This window comes from Anabrus simplex, chromosome 12 (genome assembly GCF_040414725.1).
Source record: "Anabrus simplex isolate iqAnaSimp1 chromosome 12, ASM4041472v1, whole genome shotgun sequence".
In the NCBI taxonomy this organism is placed as follows: Eukaryota; Metazoa; Arthropoda; class Insecta; order Orthoptera; family Tettigoniidae; genus Anabrus; species Anabrus simplex.
The window spans coordinates 61696007-61709180 of record NC_090276.1 but is presented as its reverse complement, the minus strand read 5'-3'; the positions used below and the strand labels follow the sequence as shown (position 1 = coordinate 61709180).

The 13174-nt window shown below is 37.5% G+C and overlaps 1 protein-coding gene across 1 annotated transcript in view; it reads right to left on the bottom strand.

The window, feature by feature from the left end:
- LOC136884513 (WD repeat-containing protein 11) overlaps positions 1–13174 on the bottom strand; it is a 134912-nt gene that overhangs the window by 57770 nt on the left and 63968 nt on the right. Inside the window, exons 11-12 of the mRNA XM_067156741.2 lie at positions 12010–12236; positions 4174–4356 (exon numbers count right to left, since the gene is read on the bottom strand). Coding sequence (XP_067012842.2) covers positions 4174–4356; positions 12010–12236 — 410 coding nt within the window. The remainder of the gene's footprint in view (positions 1–4173; positions 4357–12009; positions 12237–13174) is intronic.

The window sequence follows — 13174 nt, the reverse complement described above, 5'->3', positions numbered from 1 at the left end:
TTTTGAGACTTGTAAATGGATCTTAAGATAGGATTTTATTTGTGTGTCCATTACATGAGTCAATTAAGGAAGAGAGTGTGTTTTTAAACATAATTTCTTCTTGTGCAGCACATGTTGGTCAATAATTTGTGATAATGAGAGATTAAAAATAACGTAGTCGTGACTCATAGACCGTATGCGCGAATGTTTATTTATCTGTGACTGTAGGCAGTTCTATGGAATTTTTAGTGACGATTTCTACTACAAAATTATTCTGGAACATCGTTGTGGAACTTATTTCATTGGAAAAGTGGTAATCCTGTCACAATCACACGTCAGACGTTTGTAACGGTAACCCTTGTCTGATATGGTCATCGAGAGAAGTTCTCATGTTTCAGATAAAATTTAAAAATAAAAATCAAAAGATAGGATTCGATAAATTTATTTAATAATATTAACGTGGACCAAAGCTTGAATGTGAGATGGATGAATGATTGATTTTATTTATAATTGTGATTTCCATGGTTATATTTCGTCATGTTGTGTGTACGCTGAGCGCGTAAAGTTTCGTTTATTTTGTTGTTTTGTGGCGAGCATATTTGGCTCAATTTTGAATTTTTAAGTGATTTTATGACGAAATAAGATAGATTAGGATCTTTGCTTCGAGAAAAAATACTTAAGCAAGGATCGCGTCAATGAAATAAGCTCACAAAATGTAAAATGTTTAACGCTATAATGCGAGAATTTTAAGCCTTTATTGTGAGTTGTGCACAACACTAGGTCAATTGACGTAAGAATAAGAATCAAATGAGTTAGATATTTGATCTCAAAATAATTTCGTTATATAATTTGAAGCTTAAATAATTAATTGAAATAATATTTAATTAATAGAAGGGAGTTATTGGATTTTCATGTGACGTAGAAATTTGACTTACAATTTAAATGAATCGCAGAGTATTGTCAGTTTAAATTATAATTCAAGAAAAGGAAGAATAATTCATATTTTGAGATTTTGAGATAGGTTTCTCTCAAATAATAATTTGTTTAATTTCTTAGGACGATTTATTAAGGCTTAATTTCGTCTGTTTACAGAATTCAAATTAATGGAGAATTGCGGAAGAATTCCGGCAGGGAAGAATTATTTAATTTTATTTCAAGATTTTGAAAATATTTCTAGAACCTGGAAAGTGCTAATATTTATTTAATAAATGTTAAAACCCATTTCTTTCTAGTGTTTTCATTTGTCGTCAGTCCTTAGATTGTCCCTGACCCCTATAATTTAGCGTCGCCTGTAAGCGAACGTTCCGCCTCTGGGAACTTTTGCTTACCGGCTGAGCTGCCCGGCAAAACGGGGGCAACGTTAAGCAATGACTGATCTTCTTAGGGATGGAGGTGGTATGTGACTTAGGGTGGAAAGCAAGTGTGTTAGTTGGTAGGACGACTAAATAATAATAAGAATGGCAACAGCTATATTGTTATCCCATCATCCCTCTCACCCATAGAGATTCTGAAGTTGGACATCAGCTGGTGCTCAGGTTCAGGGACATTAGATAACTGCTCCACTTTTCCCTTCTCTTGTCTGTCTTTTCCCCCCACCTCTCACAGCATCTGCTTATCAAGAATGACCATTATTATTATATCCTCGCCGAGCAAGTAGCAGTGTGGTTTAGGTCATGTAGCTGTCTTGCTTGCTTTTTGGAGATAGTGGGTTCGAAACCCGCTGTTGACTTAAGTTTTGATTTATATTCAACCTTCACCACTTGTGAGTCGAGCACTGCCCGACGTGATGTTCTCCCGTACAGATCGAAAGTTGGGCTTGATTCACATGAACTTTCACGTATCCCTGACATCAAAGATTTTTTGTATTATTGTGAACTCCTTGATGTAGTACAGAGAAACATCTGTTAGGAATATGAATGAACAATTATTACTGCTGTAGACGCCAAGAACTTGATACAGTTTCATAATTCCTGAGACAAATCATCATGTGGTGTTCTCTGTGTGTATTTACATAACGGAAGTATGAACATCAGTACAATTTCAGAGCTGCTGCAAAGGGGTGACAATACAAGTGATGAAAGTGACAGTTATTTTGAAGAGAATGATGCTTCATCTGAATCTGCAGACGACGAGACTACTTCTGTCGATGGAAAGGGTGTTGTAGATGTAAATAAAAATGCACCTGGTGTTATGCTTAATGGATGGCAGTACTATGTAAATAATGACCATTTTCATAACATTATTTTCACTGGCTACACACTGCATCACAATGTCATAAAAACCAGTAAGTGTGTTAAATCATTTTATGCTGTTCCTCACAGAGTTGGAAATAAAGATACTGTGTTGTAAATAGTTAAATGTGAATTTGATTCAGTGATATGAGGGAAATGTGGTGTGTTCTTATTACAATTATACGGTACATGCAAAGAAAAATGCAGTATACCTCATCAGGGATGGCTGTACAAAAGGTGAATTTAAGAGCTAAAAATATATACGCTCATTTTATCCTATAAATTCTGTATGAAAATTTGAATGGCAGACCAATACATTATTATCACTGTGATGCTGGTACCGTACGGTACCCCTTGTTCTAGGGCAGCGATGACTTGTGGATTTTCGCTATATGTGTATAATTGTTTAATTCACATTATTTAGGATATGACAGAGTTCAACATTGGAGCAAACTGGAAGTAATGCTTTGTGTAATAAACCAGTACATATTTTGGATGGTGAAAACAGCAAAACGGATAAGGGGCATACTTAATACGAGTATTGTGTTGATTGTCATGGGTTTAATAGTTCCCTCACCGAGTTGGTCGTCCAGTTAGGGATGCACAGCTGTGAGCTTGCATTCAGGAGATAGTGGGTTCAAACCCCACTGTCGGCAGCACTGAAGATGATTTTCTGTGGTTTCCCATTTTCACGCCAAACAAATGCCGGGGCTGTACGTTAATTAGGACCATGGCCACTTCTACCTTCCCACTCCTAGCCCATTCTTATCCCATCATCACCACGAGACCTATCTGTGTCGGTGCGACGTAAAGCCAATACAGGTATGCAAATATTTTTTATCTATTAAAATTAAATTTTTCTTTATTATTAATACAGTACATTGGAATTATATAGCTTTTTCTTTCCATGGATTAATTTCAATACATAAATAACAGCAGAAAATATCCACAACAACTTTAGAAAAAGGCAAAAAAGGCATTAAGCTATCAAATAGGCTACGGAAGCTAAAACAGGCAATATAATAATTTGTCCTACCGTTCCCAGACATATGTAAATGTGTTTGTGTCTATGTGACACTTTGAAATATCCACCTACATAAAAAAGGCATTTTGCCTAACTTGAAATATTATGGTAATCAATTATAATTTATGAGATAAGACGAGTAAGTCAGACAAGGAGTAACAATAATACAATTAAGATTATTACCAATGAAAAAATTATGAGATAAATAGAGAGTGGACAATAACAGAAAGATATCAAATAACTAAAGAATATATCTACCAACTAGCTTAAAGGAAAAATGAAATGGCGTATGGCTTTTAGTGCCGGGAGTGTCCAGGGACATGTTCGGCTCATCAGGTGCAGGTCTTTTGATTTTACACCCGTAGGCAAACCTGCGCGTCGTGATGAGGATGAAATGATGAAGATGACACACACACCCAAGCCCTGTGCAAGTGAAATTAACCAATGATGGTTAATTCCCTGCCGGGAATTGAACCCGGGACCCCTGTGACCAAAGGCCAGCATGCTAACCATTTAGCCATGGAGCTGGATAACTTAAAGGAAAATGTATTCTAATATGAGGCCAAAATGAAATTAACTGAATATTACTATATTACAATCTGAGTTTGCTAAAAACCATGTTACTATGTTATCTATTTCTAGGAACAGTGCATAGTCTTTTCTTTTAAGAGTTAAAACATAAATGGGATAGACTAAGATACTCGAATCTAATATTTAATTTTTGGTTTCATTCACACGTCATTCACTTACATTCTTCGAGTCAACCGTATGTACTCTGGGGTAATTTACAGTAGGCTTTATAAACGTCCTGATTTGTAAATTAAAATCCACAGAAAATATATCTGAATCTTCTAAAAAAACCTATTAAATATTGCATACAAGAAAACTAGGAGAAAATAAATAAAAAACATACAGGCTCATACCGTCTAAATCACTTACTTGAGAGGCGAGACCCGCACCAAGTCGATCGGTTGCTCGTCTCCTTTATCAGCTCGCAGTGGGATGCTGTGACCAGTCAGTGTGTCTGTCAACAAGAATTCATTACGTACCAAGCCAGTAGAGCTACTTATGTTGGGATACGCAAACGAGAGGAAACTTGTAAGATTCGTCCACTCGATACCTCTGAAACAAGATGTATGAGGACATAGTTAACACCAATAAGATTATAAAACCAATAACACAATTCAAAATATCTTTAGGAATCTAGGTTTGACTTCCATAAAAATACAAGGTTGGTACTCCGAAGTACTATGACAAAGTTCTAGTTACAAAATCAGGTAAACTTCAAAAGCTAACAACTGTGACACGTGTCAAACACAGGACCCCAACTGAGTCTGGTATTGCAATGACGTAATTGTACCAGGTTCTCCCCCCATCATCTTTCTCTCCAATCTATTTTGACCACTACCCGTTCTTTTCAAACTTAGACAATGTTAGTTTTGTAATGTCTAATGAGATTTTCACTTTCCTATTCTTTACAATTCTCCATTTTCTTCTTTACCCAATATCCTCATTCTTCAACAACCTGGAACTAACCATAGGCATTCACTGGCTCGTAAGTATAATACAGCAGACTTTTGATTATCTGCAGTAATTGGCGATATAAATAATAATAATAATAATAATAATAATAATAATAATAATAATAATAATAATAATAATAATAATAATAATAATAATAATATGGCCTTGACTACAGTGTCCAGGCATTTTAATTTGATGCTACCTGGCTGCCTGCTCATCAAGTCCCACGTTTCATTTTATTCTAAGCCCTCAAAACTGCAAAGTAAACCGAATCTCTCTGGGACGTCTATGGCTGAATTTTGTCAGTAAATACCAAATGTGTCCCGAGAAAGATTTTACAAGCCAACATTGTATGACACAGGGTGTCAAATGGACTTTTTTCCACCCTTCAAAAATCCAATTACCTCTGCTGGGTTTCAACCCGCTATCGTGGAATCTGGAGGACGACACTCTACCACTGATCCACAGAGGTAAAGAAACAGATAATCTGTAAATGAGGTAAAACAGATGACGAAGCAATTTGAACATTAAGATACAATAGAGATAAATTACTTTACTATACAGTAACCAACAGTTGTTTAAATCTTATCAGCCAACCAGACAGTGCATTAAATTTGCCTTCAAGCACCAAGACTTCCTGAGACATGGGGAAGAAATTTATATGCACACTCATTTTGGATATTCCCACGTTATCTAAGTTCGTGAAATCTTTGAATTTTGTGGTGGTGGTGGTGGTTGTTGTTGTGATTGTTTTTAGAGGCAAGACAACAAAATTATTAACTCCTCAGTAGTAGTGGTAGTAGCAAGTTGACAATGTGTAACTGTTAGGTTGCATTTAGCAGATAGTTTCAAGTCCCACTGTCTACAGCCCTGAAAATGGTTTTCTGTGGTTTCCCATTTTCAAATGTACCTTAATTAAGGCCAAAAACTCTTTCTTCCCAGTCCTATCCCCTTATTATCCTATTGCTGCAAGACCTGTACAAGTCAATACGACATAAAACAAATAGTAAAATAAATCTGAAAAATTTATCAAACATAACTTCAATGCAGCAGCCGCTTTGCCTCCCTTCTAAAGCGAATTACGTATTCTCAACTGAGAAATGGACAACACAATCAGAGAGGATGGCAAAAATAAATACAATGATATCCTAAAGACTTGAGTAAAGAAGTGCCTAATTCACTTCAGAAACTGGGAAGATATAGTGTCCCGTCCGCTGATGTGGCGATGTATTGTCCATAGATCAATATTTTGAACAAAGGCATAAGACCAATAATATTGTAGATGCTGGTTGCTTAAAGGGGTTTAACATCTAGATCATCAGCCCACGAATAATAGAGGCCATAGAAAAGAGCAAGAGAAATCAGACGAATTGACCACCAGGTCGACAAGGAAATTTGGTAGATTTGATGTGCCAGAATTGCAGCACAGGTTGTGGTTCTATAATTGAGGCATATAGTTTCAAACACGACCAAGTCCATCTTTTTCACGTTCTGATGTTTTGTCTTCCATGGATTCCTCTTTACAAGATGAATACAACGGGAACGAAAGTGGGTCTCGAATCTGGCCAGATCACATATAAAATTGCAGCAAAGAATGATGTCCATATCAAAGTCGGCCAAGTCCCCGTTAACCCGCACGGGCCAATAATCCTGCGCTATCCAGTCACGTGTTTTCTTCCGGTAAAATGGCGGCCTGACGTTTGTTCGAGCCACATGTGGTGGTTTTGTTTGCGTATATTTTAATAAATATTTTATAAATAATAAATATATACATAATTAATTGGTCATTTTTAAAGGTATTCATATTTGCTGAGCAATAAAATGGAGGAATTTAATAAACGCCATACCAGAAAGCGGCAACGTGATCTTTCCACCTTGAAGTGCACGAGGGAAAGACAGCTGAGTTGAGTATATCCAACAACGTGTTGTTAGTGGTGATTCAATCAAGGCTCGGTGATGTGTTTCGAAGGCGGATGGTACTGAATAGGTATAATATGAAGAATATACATTGAAGTAGCTACATGAATCCATATATTTGCAAAATATACACTATTTAAATGTTAATTAGCCTCTACAATGTTGGGTAATTTTACACAAATATAATGTTTAAAATAATAATCTTTAAAGATTTTTCACTAAATCTTATAGCATTTTTAATCATAGTTGTTCTAAATAAAGTCAGGATGAACACAGTTGGAAAATAGGCCTAATCTAGATTTCTTTTTTCTTTAGGTATTAGGCCAAATTTTTTAATCTAAGTTTCAAAGATGGCCAAGTCCTCTTACGTAAGTTTCAAAATCGGCCAAGTCCCACAGTTAGTTTCAAACATGGTCAAGTCCAAATTTTAAATACATTTTTCAATTCATGTAATATATTTAGACAGTAAAAATTGTATGGTAATGAATCAGAAGCCTCTGCTAAGCAACATAAAGATTAAAGTGTCGGAATATATATGAATTAATACCGTAAACGAGTTTTTTGCTTCTCCTGAAAAAAAAAACAGCTCAACGGACTTGGCCATGTTTGAAACTATACGCCTCAATTGGTCTCTTTAGCCATCTAAGAACCCATATTCAGAAACACTGATACACACAGAAGAAAACTGTTAGGGCCCATTTACAACAAAAATTAAACATTAACATAACAATATTAAAGTTAAATGGATAAAATTATTGTGATGTAGGCATTCGCAAAAAACAACACAAATGTAAGTATTAGCCAATGAGAAAAGAGAACAACTGAAGGTCGATATAACTGACAGCAGATTTAAAATGGCTGCTTGTGGCCAGATAACTAAATAGGTTAAGTATGTACAATAATATAAAACACACCATTTTTACTTTCCTTTACTATTTAATCCACATAAATACAATGACAAAAAAAAAAAACACTATGTACAGTAGAAGTCCGTTATAGCGAGAATTCACAACAGCGAGAAATTTACTCGCTATAGCGGATTGTCGCTATATCCGATTTTTGTACAAAAGAAGTAAGTATCGATACGGTCATGAAATGGACAATTTTGTACAAAAGTCGGAAAAACTCCCCATACACATTAAAATCGGTATGAAACAGCAATCAGTTTGTTCAAAACTTGCGTTTCCGAGGATTATATCCACACTACGACTTACTTGTTTGTTATTTTTCGAAACGCGATACTACGTGAAAGTGTATGTTGAATTTTATTCTGAAAAAAATTACAGTTCCGTATTTCTCCGAATCCAAGACGATCCCCACTTTTTCCTTCCAAAATGTAAATCAGGCTTAAAAAGAGATTTGTAAAATCGTATGAATGCCTTTGTTGTACAGTACGTGTTTTTATACTGTTTTAGAAGCCGAGCATTGGTTTTCGTTATGGCGCATTTTTTGCAGCTGCACGATTATTCTTTATTTCCGCGGGTCTAATGACCATTAACTTAAAATTGGCATCATAATACCGAAGAAAACCCGTTGAAAATTTGCCGGCAATACCTATTCCATGCGTCTCTACAATACGGCGATCCGTCAGGAAAATATTCTTGACGTCTATAAAACTGTTACGGTACTTTTACTCACCGTCAGATATAACCGGCTACCGCTACACGTACGTCTCGCTTGCCGGGTTCGGCCAACTTCAGCGGCTAGCGATGTATAGGCCTAATCGCGGACGTTAAAGGTCAACGAATGAGTTTATTGCGCCACGGTATGGCCTTTCCGCCCTTGCGTTTTTCGTGCACATACTGGTACCTCACAATTTATTTTTCGATTTCTTTAAAGCGTCCTTATTGCGGACCACTGAATGCAATTTTTTGTATCTTTGTCTTCACGCTGACGCCAAATATTGGCTTTAGTTAGGCCTATGCCATATTTTCTTGCGGCTGCACAATTATTCTGCATTTCCGAGTGTTTAATAACCATTAACCATTAAATTGGCATCATAATATCGATGAGAACCCGTTGAAAATTTGCCGCCAATGCCTGTTCCACGTATCTTTACGACTATCCATCACGAAAATATTCTTGCTGTCTATAAAACTTAATTTTACTAAGAGTCGGGCACAGTAGACGCGTTATAACTCTGGCACTGAGTAGCCGTGGCCTTTCTGAGAATTCGAAGGCTCGCACGTTTTGATGTCATTCTGCAGATTTGAGAAACTTTTTTTAGAGGCTAACAGAATGTCATTCTCTTCACTATTTCCCGAGATCCAGTGACTTTACACACAGGCACTGTACAATCGGTTGTCACGGCTAGCGATGTATAATAGAGAGTCGATCGGTTATTATCGAAGAATTTTGTGCGGGAGCGTGCGGGGATGAAAAGAAGCAGCGTGGTTACCGCGAGAGCAGCCAGTGGTACCGTATTCTTTACTGTTAGGCCACGAATGCAAGACGACCCTTTTTTTTCGCATGAGATTCTGAGGAAGAAAACCGTCTTGGATTCGGAAAAATACGGTATCACTCCAGAGTTTTCTTCTTCGCATGGCGTCACCTAACCCAACCGTATAGGCCTATGTGTCATGAAAACATAATTGAAACGCATGTAGAGAAATGAGTTATCCTCGCTAAAATTTACATGTGAATAGCCTTTCCGAAATTTAACTAGACGCGAGAAAATATGAACTATCCTCTGAAATCAGTGATGTGTTCTACCATATCTTGAGGTGTATCACATTTTTACTTAATTTCAGTATACTATAACAAGATAATTAAGAGATCGTTTACTTCAGCCGTTATTTTGAACGATTGAACAACTGCTATCGGCCACGTTATTTACGCATTTATTATGAAAACTTGTTATCCTCTTTCATTTCGAATTTTCTTTAGAGAATAGCAGTCGTTGGGCATTACAAATAGGCTCCAACATCGTCTTCGAATGTCGACGAGGGAGCTCGCAAATGCACATAGTGAGAAAACTATACCGTACCAAAGATGATCGATTGCATTTTGTGGCAAAAGTTTGTTTCTTTATTCAAACAGTGTCACCTATCCTAACTTAACCGTACTATACATATGATGAAAACATACTTCAAGCGCCAGTAGAGAAATGATAACCTCCTCGCTATAAATTTACATGATAATAACCTTTCCGTAATTTAACCAGTCGCGAGAAAATATAATCTAACCTGTGAAATCAATTATGCACTCTGCCGTATCTCGAGGTTTATCCCATTTTTACTTACTTGCAGTATTCAGCATTAAAATTAAGCGATCATTTAGTCAGCCTTTATTTATAACGAGTTAAGAACTTTTATCGAACGCGTTATTTATGCATTTATTACGAAAATATGTTCTTCATTTAGAATTTTCTTTACGGAACAGCAGTCGACGGGTATTACTAACAGACTCCAACATCGTCTTCGAATGTCGACGAGGGAACTCGCTAGTGAATATAGCGAGAAAACGATACCGAAGATGCATGCAACATAATCGCTGGGGTACATTACTATCGATAACGGAAAAAATTGCGCGCGCTTAATCGCTCGTAATAACAGATGCGTCAGTGATAGGGTTCTCGCTATAACCAAAGGATAATACACAGTTTATTATAGGAATTTTTAAGGGGCAGCAAAATATTGTCTGTATAACGAGGCTCTTGTTATATGCAGTACTCGCTATATCTGACTTCTACTGTATTTCAGACAAAATTTAATGTAAAATTGAAATATTTTGATGTAACGATATGGCAATGGCTCTTCATTTAAATAGTTCATCTGAAAACTTTCAGAACATTACTGATTGTGACAATCACAACAATACACCACAATAAATTTGGAGAAGCTGAAACTTGCAGCTCTGCGCTGTTTTGTATGAAGCAGATGTACAGTACAAGAGGCTTGTCACAGAACCACTGCTTACACGTGAGCACCACGTCTCTCCGATGCAATTCGCCAGCGCCCATTGAAACCGAACTGTGTAGCACTAAAGCTCAGTGCTGTTGACAGATGAATCTAGATTCTGTTCGAGGGCACCAGATGGAAGGGAAAGAGTTTGGAGAAAACTCGGGGAATGTTATTCACTCTGTACTTTCTCTGCAAGTATACCATTCAATGGAGACTCTCTATGATTACCACGGATGTGCGCATGGAGCATGTGAACTGTCAGACTCCCATTCTCAACTGACACGAGTTCCCATGGCTTTGCTGTGTCATTATGCCATGACTTAAAAGCAAGATTAACTGTTGCAGACAAGCCAAAATATTAATAGAAATAGGCAGAATGAGAATTCACAGCAATAAATCTTAAGACAGTTGTTTGTGCTTATTCTTGTCCAAAGGCGGGAAACGGTAATATTGGTGTGTGATTGTCACGATCAATAATGTTTATCAACGATTGTGCTGAAACTTCTCAAACAGACTAATTAACTTATGATACACTGTCATATTATGTCATAATATTTAATTTTTACATGGTCTAAAACAGACATTAAATTTTCTCTGAAATTTGTAGCGTTTCATTTTATATGCCGGTGGAATGTATGGTACCCATACAAACGTAGGGGCTTTCAAAACTGCATCTTTGTATGGTCTGTTTTGAATATTATACAACAAGGGATGAGTAAGACAAATTCCAACCAGCCTTCCACCCAATGACGCTATTGTGCAACTACAAACATCTGAAAATCAGTACGATCTGACTGGCTGATTTCTTACGTTCCACGTAAACTTAAAGAGTAGAAGCTTGGATCTTGCAAGCTTCTATGTTAATGTTTAATTTTAAGTTAGTGATCCAATGTACGGCCAGCCCCATGGTGTTAGGGGTATCGTGCCCGGCTCTTACATGGAGGCCCCAGATTCGACCTCTGGCCAGGTTAGGGATTTGTACCTGGAACTGAGGGCTTGTTAGAGGTCTACCCAGTCCAGTAATTACAACTCAGGAGTATCTGACAGTGAGATAGCGCCCGCGGTCTAGAAAGCCAAGAATAACAGCCGAGAAGATTCGTCATACTGGCGAACACACAACACCTCGTAATCTGCAGGCCTTCAGTCCGAACAGCGGTCGCTTGGTAGGCCATGACCCTCGGGGCTGTACTGCTATGGCGTTTGGTTTAGATCCTATGTGAACAGCGAGATTATATTAGATAGCACCTACATTTTATGTTTACATTTAATTTTCATAGTGAACGGGGCTCTATACCTGCCAACAAGTGAATGCCTACAATAATGCCTGCCCTAAAATAGCTTTCCCACACGAGTATGAGTGAATCTGTCTAGTCTTTCTGGGGAAACCAAATACAAGACAGTGATATTTTTAATTAACACGAAGTCTTCTTACCTGACAGGGTAAGAATGCACAGCAAGTTCTTTATCCACAGTACCAGTCGCCATATTGAAAACTTGGACGAGGCCTGTTGCTGTACCACCAGCCATCAGAGGAGCATACTGCTGCCAGTTGCGCGTGGTCAGCGGCGGACACATACGGATGACAGTGAGCGGAGAGGCAGCGCTAGTTAACATACCTGTCACTAGCAACCGTAACGGAGGCAGTGGAGGACCAGATTCCTGTTAAGATAAACATAACCCTATCTTCAATGCTTTTTCATTTTTAATTTATGCCACGTACACTAAGTTTGAAAATGAATATAAATTACTTTTGTGATTGTTAAAACTTCAAAATGGCATTTCACTTCTAGCCATACATTCAAATTACCTCTCTCCTTTACATAATCACACATATTCTTCCTTCACTGTTTGTACACATACAAAAACTGGATGGTAATCAATTCAAGAAGTATTTTTGTATACCCATCATAACAATTGATATTTTCTTAGCAGTAAGCAGCCTATGATAAGACCTTACAGCAGCAATTCCAAACTCTGATTTCCTTCAAGCAATGCAAACTACAACATATACTCCCTTTTTTCCCTGTTTTTAATTTTAGAAGCTGCTTCACGTCGCACTGACACAGATAGGTCTTATGGCGATGACAGGACAAGGGCCAGGATTGGGAAGGAAGCATCCAGGGCCTCAGTTAATGAACCGCCCCAGTGTTTGCTGAAAGCATGGAAAACCATCTTCAGGGCTGCCAACAGTGGGGGTTCGAACATACTATCTTCGAAATACTGGATACTGGCCACACTTAAGCGACTGTAGCTATCAAGTTTGGTCACATACTCCCTATATGGATCGGTGGGTGAGCGACAGCCTCTGGATCCCAAGATCATAGGTTCAAACCTGGCAGAAGTAGTCAGATATTTTTTAAGGGTACAGAGAAGCCTGTCTTACACTTCCAATCGTACCAGGTCAGAAAATGCGTCCCTGGGATGCAAGATACGTTTTCACATGTAATTTGAATTCTTAATTTGAAACTGCATATAAACTGTGATTTGAAACATTGTACTGGTCTCAAAAATGAAAATCTGTATTTTTTAATTTGAAATTGTCAATAAACTACTAGTATCTCATGTAATAATCATGGCAATAATTACCTCTCTCATCC